General features: G+C 36.4%; 2 protein-coding genes across 2 annotated transcripts; both read right to left on the bottom strand.

Annotated features, from left to right (window-relative positions):
• Nucleotides 1-729: 729 nt before the first annotated feature.
• Nucleotides 730-4141, bottom strand: LOC137738829 (cytokinin hydroxylase-like). Its single transcript, XM_068478302.1, has 5 exons — nucleotides 3849-4141; nucleotides 3537-3763; nucleotides 3061-3305; nucleotides 2174-2552; nucleotides 730-1155 (listed from the first exon to the last, which is right to left on the bottom strand). Exons 1-5 carry the CDS (start codon nucleotides 4126-4128, stop codon nucleotides 730-732), a joined length of 1557 nt encoding a protein of 518 aa, XP_068334403.1. The 5' UTR covers nucleotides 4129-4141.
• Nucleotides 4142-10023: 5882 nt separating this feature from the next.
• Nucleotides 10024-11836, bottom strand: LOC137739869 (uncharacterized). The gene is made up of 2 exons (XM_068479598.1): nucleotides 11755-11836; nucleotides 10024-11252 (listed from the first exon to the last, which is right to left on the bottom strand). Exon 2 carries the CDS (start codon nucleotides 11210-11212, stop codon nucleotides 10211-10213), a length of 1002 nt encoding a protein of 333 aa, XP_068335699.1. The 5' UTR covers nucleotides 11213-11252; nucleotides 11755-11836; the 3' UTR covers nucleotides 10024-10210.
• Nucleotides 11837-12662: the final 826 nt, after the last annotated feature.

Genomic DNA, 12662 nt, shown 5'->3' with positions numbered 1-12662 from the left:
TATTTTATATTACTATTTATTTTTGTCTTATTATCTCTATAAAAAAAATATATATAAAATATGATTTAACCGTGATCACACAAAACAGAAGAATACGGAAGAGCACCGGAAGTGGGAGGGCAGACAATCTTTGTCCCTCTATATTTCCCTTAAATGAAGTCTCTAAAAGGAAGATCCTGACCTACCCCCCTGTCAAATACATGTTGGCTTATTTAATTAATCTTGGAAGATAAGCACATTGTTAAATCAATCTGATAGAATGAAAAGAATCAATCGTTCATTCATTTATAGAAGGAAACCCTTTTTAACTCAAAGCTTTGTGTGTTTCGATTTGCTTTGGTTATATCGTTAATTGTTTCTTTGCGTATCCCCTCATTATATAATTGCAAGTTTAGACTTTCAAATAACTCTAGGATTGTTAATCTGCACCCACCATCAAATTAAATAAGAATGCAGTAAGTTAATAGTTTAATAATATAACATATATGCATCAAAGATGATTTAATAAGAGAATATATGCATCAAAGATGGCTTAGAGAGAATAATCATTGTGATACATTTTTATTGACATTTACTTGTTTGGTTAATCCGCTCAAACATCATATCAATCCCATTCTCTTCACTATTTATAACTCAAGAAACGAAAATTAGAAAGATAAAGTTGACCAAAATTCCATCTCAAGCTCCCTAGCTCCTCAAACGACAAACGCTAATCCCAAAATCAGTATGCTAATTTGAAGGGTCTATGGGGGTCAAGCATACTTGAACACCATACTTGGGTTTGATGGTGAGGACAACAACTGGAGCGTGACGATAATTAGGCGAAACAGTAAAGCTAAATTGCGAAATTAACATCGCTAATATGATTTTAGCTTCCATCATAGCGAAAGATTGACCAATACAATTTCTTGGACCGGTAGCAAATGGAATGAACCTCCCGGGTGTGAAGGACTTAGAAGCAAATCTTTCAGGGTTGAACTCATTTGCATCTTTACCCCATAACTCTTCACTGTGGTGAATAGCCAACACTGGAATCCATATCGATAGCCCCTTTGGAATATGTAAGTCACCAAGTTTGATGTCCTCAAAAGCCATTCGAGGTAGAACAGTTGCTGGTGGATACAGCCTCAGTGATTCATTTATTACCCTATTTAACTGCAAAGAATCAAAGAAAAAAATAATGTGACCAATAAGCTCAGACTAAAACTCTAGGAAAATGGCTCGGAAAAGAACGAATACGGATCCTCGCCAAATCCTCTTTGTAAGGATCTCGGAAATTTGTGAATCGTATCCGTTTATCATATATCGTACGGTTAGAAATCATCTGAAATATTTTTATTTAAAATTATACACAAACAATACCTGACAAAAACTGACCGTATAATGTACGATGAACATACACGATTCATAGATCCTTACCAAAAGGATCCGAAAAGGATCCTGTTAGGAAAAGAACGCATAAATTTAAGATATAATAATAGGCGTGACCTAGCTAGCTTGGTAAGGCTTGTTAAAGTTTTTTTTATTACTAGACATGCAAGACATTGCCATTGCCAAGCCTTTGGACCTGCTTTTGACTAATTCGATCTCTATTACCAGCTAATCTCCTTTTAAAAAACTTCAATTTGGTGTTCTGGTTTTTTTTTTTTTTTTTTTTATTTTTATTTTAAATTTTTAAATTTTAAATTTTTTTAAATTAGGCTTTTGGTAATTAAGTAGAACCACAAAACTAAGATGGTGTGCCACGGACTACGGATAGGAGTAATGCCAACATGAAGAGTTAAAAATGTAGTAAAATTGTTTATACTACTAACTTAATTGGGTGCTAGTTTGGACACATTATTCAGTTGTTTGCATTCAAAATTAAATATTTTATTAGGAAGTGTAGTACACTGAAAATTTATTAAAATTGCTAGTCAATTAGTTTAATACAACTTAGTAAAATCCAAACTTAGGTTTACAGGTATCTGTGAAGTTTTAGCCTTTAAGACCATGCCAAAAAATCTATATTTGTTTAAAAAAATTTGGAAGCATTTCTTAGTGGCTCTAATATCTTGTCCCTTCTCACTGAACTTTTAGTAATTTCATGGTCCAAATGCCCACGATACCAAACCACCAAAAGAACTAAAAGCTAATTACAATAATTTTAAAGATACAGAGTAAGCTTGCTTACCAAAGTGAGCTTGGAAAGATGATCAACAGATGGTGTTCCACCATTGCACACTTGCTTCACCTCAGCCCTAACCTTTTCTTGCCAAGAGGGATTGCTGGCTAGTAACATGACAGTCCAAGTGAGTAAAAGGGCAGTTGTTTCATGTCCTGCAAAGAAGAATGTCTTGCATTCATCCATGATTAGTTGCAAGTTTAAGCTGAAACCATCCCCTCTTTTTTTTTGCATCTCATTGAGCAACATCCCCAGCAAATCATTTCCATAAGAACTACTCCGACCGATCTCAACACAGTCCCTTCGGCTCTGGATTATCTCCATCAGCAGCCTCTCCACCTCCATTTTCAGAGATTTTATTTCTCTGTTGTATTTACTTGGGAAAAACCTGAATTAAAAAATTTCAGCATCTGAAATAAATTAGTATGACCTAAAAAAATAATTTGCACATATGTCATGATTTTGAAGCCGTTCAACAACTTACTCTTGAAAGTGATTTACAATTGACAAAAAAAAAAACTATGATAACTTATAAAATAAATAGAAACAAACCTAATAAAATACAAAGAGATGCTTAGTGGAAAAACATAGACTCTGCTAAAGAAATTAAGAATAAGAAAGCGTGACCACGTAAAAGAAGTATATTGGCTCTTTTTATTATTTATAGGAGTTTCAATTAAACATTTCTGATACTGGTCATTTTTTACGAAAATGATATTTTTACTCTAAAAAATCACTTCTGATACCATTCACTTACAACACATTTTTGTTCTTTTGATTAAAACTCAAAATTTTCAAACCATTTTATTAGTTTTCCTTTATTTATAAAAACATAAACGAATCCAATTAAATATCCTCCCTAAAATGCACCTCAAATATTTCTGTATACTACTTACCGGCTTCCGGGAAGGCACAAGTGCCTGCTTGCTTGGGCGCATAGATGCTGCAGAACAGTGAGCAGTCGAAATATCTGCTTCCCTTTCTCGTAGCTGCTATCGAACTCTGTCCTCGAAATTATGTCGGCTGTGAGCCTTGTCATGTATTCTCCAATCTCAAACTCCCTTTTCCCTGAAGTCTCTATCTCATTTTTCAGCGATTGGAGCATCTCTTTAGTGCATTCCACCATGTACCCCGCATAGCTCTAATGAAAATCGCACCAAAATTAATCAAAATCACAATTATTATTGAATCATGATAATTCAATTCAAGAAATTGTTATTAGCACGGTAAAATAGTCATTATGCATTTTTATTTTCTTTTTTGTTTTTTGCTAGAGAGAACTGTATAATGACTTTTTTTGAAATACTAATAACATATACCGTACCATTATTCTAAAAATTTACAGAAACATTAAGAATCATCGTATTCATACCTTGAGTCTATCTCCTGTGAATGCCGGTGCAACGATGTGGCGCTGATGGTACCAATCTTCGCCGTTGGCCATCAGTAATCCGCGGCCGATGAAATGCTTGGAGCCTTGCTGTTGAAGCCATGACTTGCCGGAGATGGTGCTGTACTTGGACAGAAGCTCCTTGATCAATTCTGTCTCCGACAAGCACATCCGGGGTTCAATTCCATTCCAATATATGAATCTTTTTCCTAAAACCCAACAAAGTTATCAGAAAAAACACATAAGCCTTATATAGTGATCGATGTGGTGATCAAATTGAAAGATTTTGCGAACCATATTGTTTGGACCATGCGACATAATGGGGCAGGAGGCGACCGACGATGTCGTGGTCGATTGTGTGCATGTCGTGAGAGGTTGATTTCGCGACGAGGGTGGCCATGTCCAAGATGTTGCCGTTGAGAGGGCGGGGTTTAGGGCCTCGCACTCCTTGTTTTTCCATGGTTCTCTTGATGCGTCTTGGGGTTAGGAAGTAGCATGAGAGAGTGTCGTAAGCAACTCTTAGTAATAAGCCAAGAAATATGACCAGCAGAGTTGTTAGGAGCACCGCAGCCATGGTGGTGATCAAACAAAACAAGGAGAAGAAAAACAGAGGATTTTTTTTTGTTGCAAATTTCTGACGTCCCACACTCAAACAAAAGAGTGAGGGAGTGTGTGATGTTTTAATGTGAAGGTAGCCGCGACAACCCAATTTATAATGGCCAAGAGGAAGGCCTGTCAGCAATTTTTAATTAGGAAATATGTGTAGTGTAACGCTAGCTTTTCTTTTTATTTTATTAATATATATAAAGTAAAATAAAAAGGCGAAAATATTCATAAAATAAGAAGGAAATTGGGTGAAATATTCTTTGGTTGGTTGGAGCAAGGGGGAATTGTAGTGCTTGCATTTTAATTTTTAACCATATATCTTGTTAAAATCGAATCCTTAGTTTTACTAAAACTGGAAAGTGGAATTTGTTCGGGATTCAATTTAACGGCAGGGAAGAACATGCATGTCAATTGTCAAACACATGTGGGGGTTACTCGTTCGGTAGTTGTCCTGGGTTGACCTTTTTTTCCCAGTGATTTTCCAGGGACTGGGGAATTGAGGTTTTCCACAGTGCGGATGTACCAAAATGTGAGCGTCGATATGCGGTCGGTCGATTGACACTCACATTTTGCAAAGTTCACCAAGTGACTAACTAGGCAATCCAACCAAACTATCCAACCAAAAATAAATATATAAAATACCGAACTAATATAGTAAATCTGTTCAAGAAAATGCCATATATGCATTATCTAGAGAAATTCGTCACCATATATAACTTTCCTTCAATATTTACTACTATAATTAACGAGCGTATAAGCAACAATTAGGAAAGTAATCTATCATAAATTCTTTGTAATTAATTTGAATCGGTGGCATACAAATCTAATCTGGCATGAATGCTTCTTTCCTTTTAATTTTTTCCCAAAAGACGAAACTGTGCGTCGAACTTTTGATTCAATCAAATACAAATACATTGTATCGAAAAAAAAAAAAATCCAATGATAGGATCAGGCTAAATGTTTCATGAATGTTGATCGAATTCAATAATAGGGGAGGAGGGAAAGCTCGAAATTATTACAATAATTTAGGAAATTAGAGAATTTCAAACCCGAAACGAGTAGGTAATAACCCAACAAACCTAACCTATAAACAAAAAAGTTGTTCAATCAAACAGAAAACAACAAGCTCGGTGTAATACATGATATAATTTTGAGCATAACATCTTATCGATGTAAAAAAGTTTGAAAAATTATACGGATTCACTTTTATAGATAAAAGTGTTCATATACCCAACACATGACACGCATTTTCATTTGTAAAATTCTTATAAAGCACGACTTTCTATTAGCAGCACACAGCATTTATTTTTAATTATAAAAAAATGTTTTTTTTTTTTTTTCAAATCTTTTGGCTTGATAGAAGCACAACCAAAACAGAAATTAAAACACCACCACATTTTAGAAGTTTCTTAAACATTTGTGATTTGAGAGGTAGGTCTATATTCCCACGCATGCCCAGTGGAGGCCATGCGGACCCTAGAAAGGCCTTAATATAAAGAGATATTTGTCGACTTCTCCTCTTCTGAGCTTGCTTCTCCTCTTCTGAACTTATAAGAAGTGGTTAATTTTCTCTTAAATTTTAATTTTAGTCGATTACCTCTCTAAGCTTTTATAATTAATCAATTTTCCTCATGGTGTTAGAATTTGAAAATTTCCATTCAGTTTCCTATCCATTTTGGGTACATGACAAATGTTTGAGGGTAATAAATAATTTTAGGTCCCTAATGTGGACAACAGATTGCTTTTTTTTTTCTTTTTTTTTCCTTCTTTCTTCTCTTCTGCTAGTTGACTTCATACGCTTTCTGTTTGAATTAGTTATGAGAGTCCAATTAGCAGCTGCAAAGTAATGACTTTGCACCCAATTTACCAAAACAAAATTACTTTTGCTCTCATACAGTTGACATGTGTTGTCCACGTGACCAAAATTGATGGAAAGTTAGAAGAAATTTTTCAAAATCTAATATCATGGGGGAAAATTGGCTATTTGTAAAAATTTAAGGGGAATAACCGGCTAAAATTAAAGCTTAAGAAATAGATTGATAGCTCTATACAAGTGCGGAGAGCAAATCGACAAGTAGGTCTAATATAAAGGGGATTCATGTTTCACAGGTAGGTGGGTGCTACTGGGTAGCTAATTGTATTAATTCCAATTATTTTCTCCAGAAGTTGAAAATAAAAAATGAGATGTAATATCTCTTTAATTATAGAAGGGAATCCTACCGTCAAATTCATCCAATGAGTGACGGGATCTCCAATCTCCATTTTCCCTCCCACAATCTGCCAGGTTTTGTTCCCCAATCCCTGCATACACTCACTAGCCTTCTGTACAAGTAAATGGGATTTCTAATGTCTTCATGTATTTAACAAACTAGTACTACGGTTTAATAGTATTTTTATTTACTTATAAATGAGAGATTTCTAATTTAACTCACATAAATGATGATGACCTTTATAATATTTGTGTTACATTCGCTACTTAATTGGGTGAAAATTAAACGATCAGACTATATATTACATATACACATATATTATATAGCTAAGGTTTATGTACAACATCCATAAAAAGGTGGAGTGGGCATTATAGCAAGAGATGAGCATGGTCAGTTCGTAGCTGCTCGGGTTGTCCGTTTTGACAATGTGTGCTCTCCGGCACATGCGGAGGCTCTGGCAGCTAGGGAGGGCTTGGCGATGATTGTTGAAAGTGGCTTGTCCAGCATCATTTTAGAGTGTGATTCTCTTCAGATTACGACTACATTGCAGGGACATTCAACCGATAGGTCTTTCATCAGGTTTGTTATTGAGGATACCAAAGCTTTCATGTCGGCAATCACTGGAGTTGTTCCAGCCCCTATTCGTCATCAGGCCAACGAAATGGCCCATCGTCTTGCAAGATTTGCCCTTCGCAGTGATGGTTCTCGATCTTGGTTCGAGGAACCTCCTGATTTTTTGGCGGACTTACTTGTAATTGAATGTTTGGGTTGATTTGTGTTTGGGTGCTCTGTCCCTCTTTGTGCTTAATTGCTGTAACCTCAAACTTTTTTTGTTTTTAAATTTTATCGTTGCTCTTCAAAAAGTTAGACGAATTTAAAAAAGGTGACACGATACAAATAAAAAGCACAAATTTCATTTCATAACAGGATTTATCACATGATTCTTTCATTTGATTTACTTAGTTTAATATATACACATCGAGTTTTGATGCAATACCTTTCCATGTCATATTTGGTTTAAGTACTGCTAATGATAACTTAATCTAAAATATATGTGAAATCCAAGTGTGACTAGGGGTTTTCAGCCATTGCGTTCTTCAATAGACTACCTTGACTTGGTGGACCTTTTGAGTCAATTTTAATTCCACAGGTGACTACTAAAAGAAAGTTAAAATAAAAAATAAATCCAAAGAAGATGCTGCTCTGACTATAGTGTGAGTGTGATGTGGAATTTATCATCCCCTGCATGCCAAAAAAAACCAAGAGCAAGTTGTCAGGTGGGATCAAAGTTAAAGTATCGAATGAGGGCTAATTCTTTTGTTAATCTTTGCTTAAAACGTACGATTAATCGAGTTCATGGTGCATGGATCAAGATTAATAATGCATAATCTGTATATCTCTCCTGCAACTTGTGATTCGTGAAACAACTTCTACATAAATATATGCGTATGTAAAGCTTTTGTATATGCAGGTAGATTATATACATGAATTTCATCACATTGCATTGTATGCTTTGCATCAGTTAATAACATTATCATTATTTGCCTCGTGCAGGTGCAGTGCTTCTTCCTAATTCCTTATTGGCTTGCACATGCCCTTCCACCATCGTACACAGCAGCTTTCTTCTCATACTCTTCTCCTTGCTCTTGTAGATGGTGTCTCCAGGCTGCAGGTCGAAAATAATTCGAAAGGTGTTACAAATTCTGCATTATAATATACAGAACCGGTGCAGTTGTAAATATTGTCCATGCGTCATCAATATTTATAGATACTAAACCTGATAATCACAAAAATATGGATATATATGACTAATTACACGAATCACATGTCGTATATTTTTGGTACTTGTTTGTGATTGTTTGAGACTCCTCGACTATAAGCGAACATGAATATCACACGTTCATGTCACAATCAACATTATCAATGATTCAAATTGACAGTCTGAATAAAATTCACAATAATGCATAGACGTGCATAGCACATGCAGATTGATGATGGATGAAGTATGAACACTAAGTAAAGTTTAATTAACGTGCACAGCCACCAGTGTAAGTATTCGATCAGCTTTGGTCGTTGACATTAGTGTGTTCTAAGCATGCACACCGAATCTTCTAATCTGTTTAATTAGATATCTCCCCGATACCCAAGTGGGGTTGAGGGAACCCAACCGAAAGTAAACAAGTTTAGATATTTTAGGTATCTCGATTAAGAATTGATCAAATTAAACTAGTACATAGACATCTGCATTAAAAAGTTGATCAAGACCTGCTAAAAGAGGTAGTTAGCTTAATTAACAGTTTCCAAAGAATCTTTGGATATGTTCCATCAATTTGCAGTACCCTTATCGGACGTTAATGATTGGTTCGTCGGTGCATAATACAAATCCAAATGTTTAATTACTGTTTAAACTAAGATTAAAAATTGTCATCGTTAGCGGAAAGGAATTGCAGAATCATAATCTGATCATGATTAAATTACCATTACTTTAAGAAAGGGATGATAGAGATTAGAGAGGAATTGTTGACTGTATGAGTCAAAAAGTATGGGAAGGGAGAAAATATACAGGTTAGGAAAGCAAGAAAAATGGAACATATTCTTATGGGGCAGGTTGCCCTTACAATTAAGGCCATGATCCACAAAAGATATAGAGCTTATGAAGTGGAGAACAAAACCATGACATTTGAATTCCGTACATCAAGTGGTTAGTATAGATGCTTTCTACGGTCATATTTGTGTAACTTTTATGTAGTATAACATGTCTTGTCTGAAATTGCCAATTCCTAATTTTGGCAACAAAATTCACTAAAATTTTAGAACCTTCCATTAAGTGTGTAAAAATGCAATATTTTCCATGATCCACCTTTCCATTTTTAAGGTCCATTTGCAACATAAAAAGATGGAGAGTTGGTTCATCAAGAACTGGATATATTGTATACAATAAGCCCACCTAAAAGTTCCAGCTTGAGTCAATTAGAGAGCCCATCACTTGTACACGAATGTGTTAAGAGATCATTTTAGCTTAACCAGTTTCCACTCGGCTCAAAACTTTACCTATGCAAACACATTTTCTTTTGTGTTTTTAATAAGTTACCTACGTATATCAATCTGTGATTTGCAGGCAATGAGAAATGAATCATTGACCGTACGGACTAAGTAGCCAAGTAGTTTCCAGTCCGAGTATCGATCTCAACGTCTTCATTTCTGTCAAATAGTAACAGTTGAAATTTTGGCTAAATTAAAGAAGGGGGAGGCTAGATTAAAACTTTAAAAGGATCACAAGCATTTGGAATTGTATAGGGAAATGATAAACAAACTCTCTTGTCCTCCAACATACCCTTGTTTAATCATGTTGGTTGTTTGGCAATAAGTGAAAAAAGCTGTGTGAAAAACTAAAACGGATGTGTGAAAATCAGCTCTCGTAAGTTGACGAGAATTCGGGCTAATATACGAGCACGTATTGCAGATCAGGAGGCAGAGGAAGTAGGAGCCATGAAACCACAAACAAATTTCGAACTAAACTGACCGAATCCAACAAGAAATTTAAGAACTCAAACTTACCCATCTTAAGCGAATTCCTTTATACCTAACGCTGCAGCAACGAAAGAGCGAGTACGAAGACATAGATATTTGGCCAATTCACTGATCATTTTTGCATCAATGGCATTGATAAAGCTCGAGGATAAAAGTAATAAATACATAAACGTGCTGCAAATTTTTTGTTTCTTGCTTAGGCACGGCCTCGAATGGAATATCCAAGCTCCATACTCAACCTGGCAAGTACAGTTGATATGTGAAACAGCATCTTAGAGTTTAATCCGAACGGTCAAAACAGTGATGACCTTAAGCACCTGCTTGACCGTTCCTAGTTTGCTGCTGCAACTCTTCATCAGCATTTCTGATAACTTGGTCCCAGCCACTCCCAGCACTTGTGTCCAAAAAATCAAACGGCACGGCTGTCTTCAGACCTGGCCTAACAGATAACTGACTCTCTACAATTCTGACTTCAACACCATCCCCTCGAATCTGATCCAATTCCTCCCATGTAAACATTAGAGGTAGCGTAAATGCGCCCCATGGGTTGAAATCCACAACCTTAATGCGATCATCCTGTGTCACATATACATCAAAGGTGTAATTTTCTGATTCAAATCTGGACATCAAATTATCCACGAAAAAGTCTTCGATCAACGCTTGAAGGCTGTGTTTCTTTTCAAGCAGAGCAGGATAACAAGTAGTGACCTCACGTTGTGAAATTCCAACTAAATTATGATTTCGTACAAAGCAACGGAACTCCATCTCTGGCTTGAGGGACTGGTACCATTTCCGTAGCGCAAGGAAGAAACTCTTAGGCCTTGTTGAGGTTTTGTCACTGCAGGAATCATATGCGTGACACAGATCATGGACCAATGAGTCAGATGATCGTAGCAAGAGCGCAATCTCACTGAACGAAGAGCACTTGAGGCTCCCAGTTGTGCTGATCCAAGCCGAGTCTTTTGGTGCACTCCAGTTTAGCTTAGGGAACACAGAACCTCCAAGGGACTTAATCGATTCCTTGACCTCCAACTCAAGTTCGGGGAAAGAGGGTGGCATAGAAGGCTGCTCGGACTCATCACCAGACCCTTCTGATACTTGATAGTCGTCTTCCTCCTCCGGATTATGAATTCTGTTGGGGAATGCATCGTCATTTGAGATCGAAACAGGGAGAAGGAAGGGCCCTGAATCGTCGAGAAGGTATTGGACAAAGGATTCCGGAAGTTCATGAATTCGGGTTTTGATAGACAAAGATTTAAACTTTGGGTACCATTCCTGTATCTGGCATCGATTCACTTCTTCCTCCTCCATTTTTTTTGCTCAGTGTATATGTATACAGATCAAACACTTCCTGTAGTACAAATTATCATAAAAATTCTCTCTTTTAATATAAAAAATATATATATCGAAGATCGAAAAAAAAAAGGGTTTTTATGAAAAATTATTATAACTCCATCCAATGAACATCAACTAAATCAAAACCCCGATGAAGAAACATCATCAGTAATACAATTCAGCATCAAACATTAAACAACATTCTTTCACCAGTCAAACGTTTCCTGCATGAAATCAGTTACAGAGACAACAACTACGGCAAACATTAAACACTAACAAATCCAAAACATAGGACACTTGAAACACAATCAACAAACAAACAAAAATCGAGGGTATTTCAGAAGATTTGAGCTGAGTAAGTTAAATGGCAGTCCTAGATTTCTATCAGTTCCTCAGGTGGTGGAAGACAAGACAACATGCGAGGTTGCGAACTAATTTAATGATTTCCAGTTCGAAACTTTGTCGGTGCGCAATCGAAAAAGTGATGAGAAAAATCAAAGCAGAGAGAATATGCGTACCTGAATTGAGTTCAGAGGCTACAACCTTGAGCTAACGTTGCAGGAAGAGTCGAGAAATGCGAAAGCTTTGGTTTTTTTCTTTTCGAGGACGCTTGTTACTTTAATTCCTAGGTTTTGTGTTGATGGGCTGGGCCTCCGTTACGAGAGCTAGTCAAAGGAACAACGGACTTAAGGAAGCCGACTTTCGTTCTTTGGACCAACCTATGACCAACAAAAAAAAATGGATTCATCACTCTTTTTCACAAATACCAGGAGAAAGGGTTATGAAAGACATTATTGCCTTTGTGTTACTGGAGTATAGTTCTGTCATTTTCGAAGAGTGCGCAGACAACCACCATTTCCCCTTTGCACAATATTCGCGAAGTAGCTCCCGAGTCAAAGTGTGAATGTCCCTTAGAAGTGTCATATGCTCGTTTTGATCGAGAAGGGATGCTTCAACCATCAAACATAGTATGCCTGAATCGGATTTGCAAGAATGGCTATGTAGGTAAAGGGATCATCGCTATGATCACTTTGAGTTTTGCTTGAAATGTGTATGCTTACGTACTAGTTGCTATTTGGCCGTAGATCGAGTTCTGGGTTCTTCCCTTGCATCAGATCTCAAGTTCTCTATTTCATCGATGAGTTGTTAATTTAGCGGACTTATTTAGAAACCTCATTAATATCGATTAGTATAATTTAGAATATCATTCTGGTAACTAAATAAGAAAATTATCATGCTTTTCATTAAAAGCACTTAAAGTCATTTCTAATCACCCAACTCGTAAAAATTTTGCAAATGTGGATTATAATTTAGACTCGTTTCTTGGGATTTGCTTCTTGAAGGGGGTGTTTGTTTGCCCTCGCTAACTCTCACTAGATTGGACTGGACTAAGGGTTAGTCCAGTCCCTTGTTTGTTACCCACTGT

The sequence above is a fragment of the Pyrus communis genome, chromosome 7, assembly GCF_963583255.1.
Source record: "Pyrus communis chromosome 7, drPyrComm1.1, whole genome shotgun sequence".
Classification (NCBI taxonomy): Eukaryota; Viridiplantae; Streptophyta; class Magnoliopsida; order Rosales; family Rosaceae; genus Pyrus; species Pyrus communis.
Note: the sequence above shows the minus strand (reverse complement) of the source record. Positions and strands in the feature narration are given on the sequence as shown.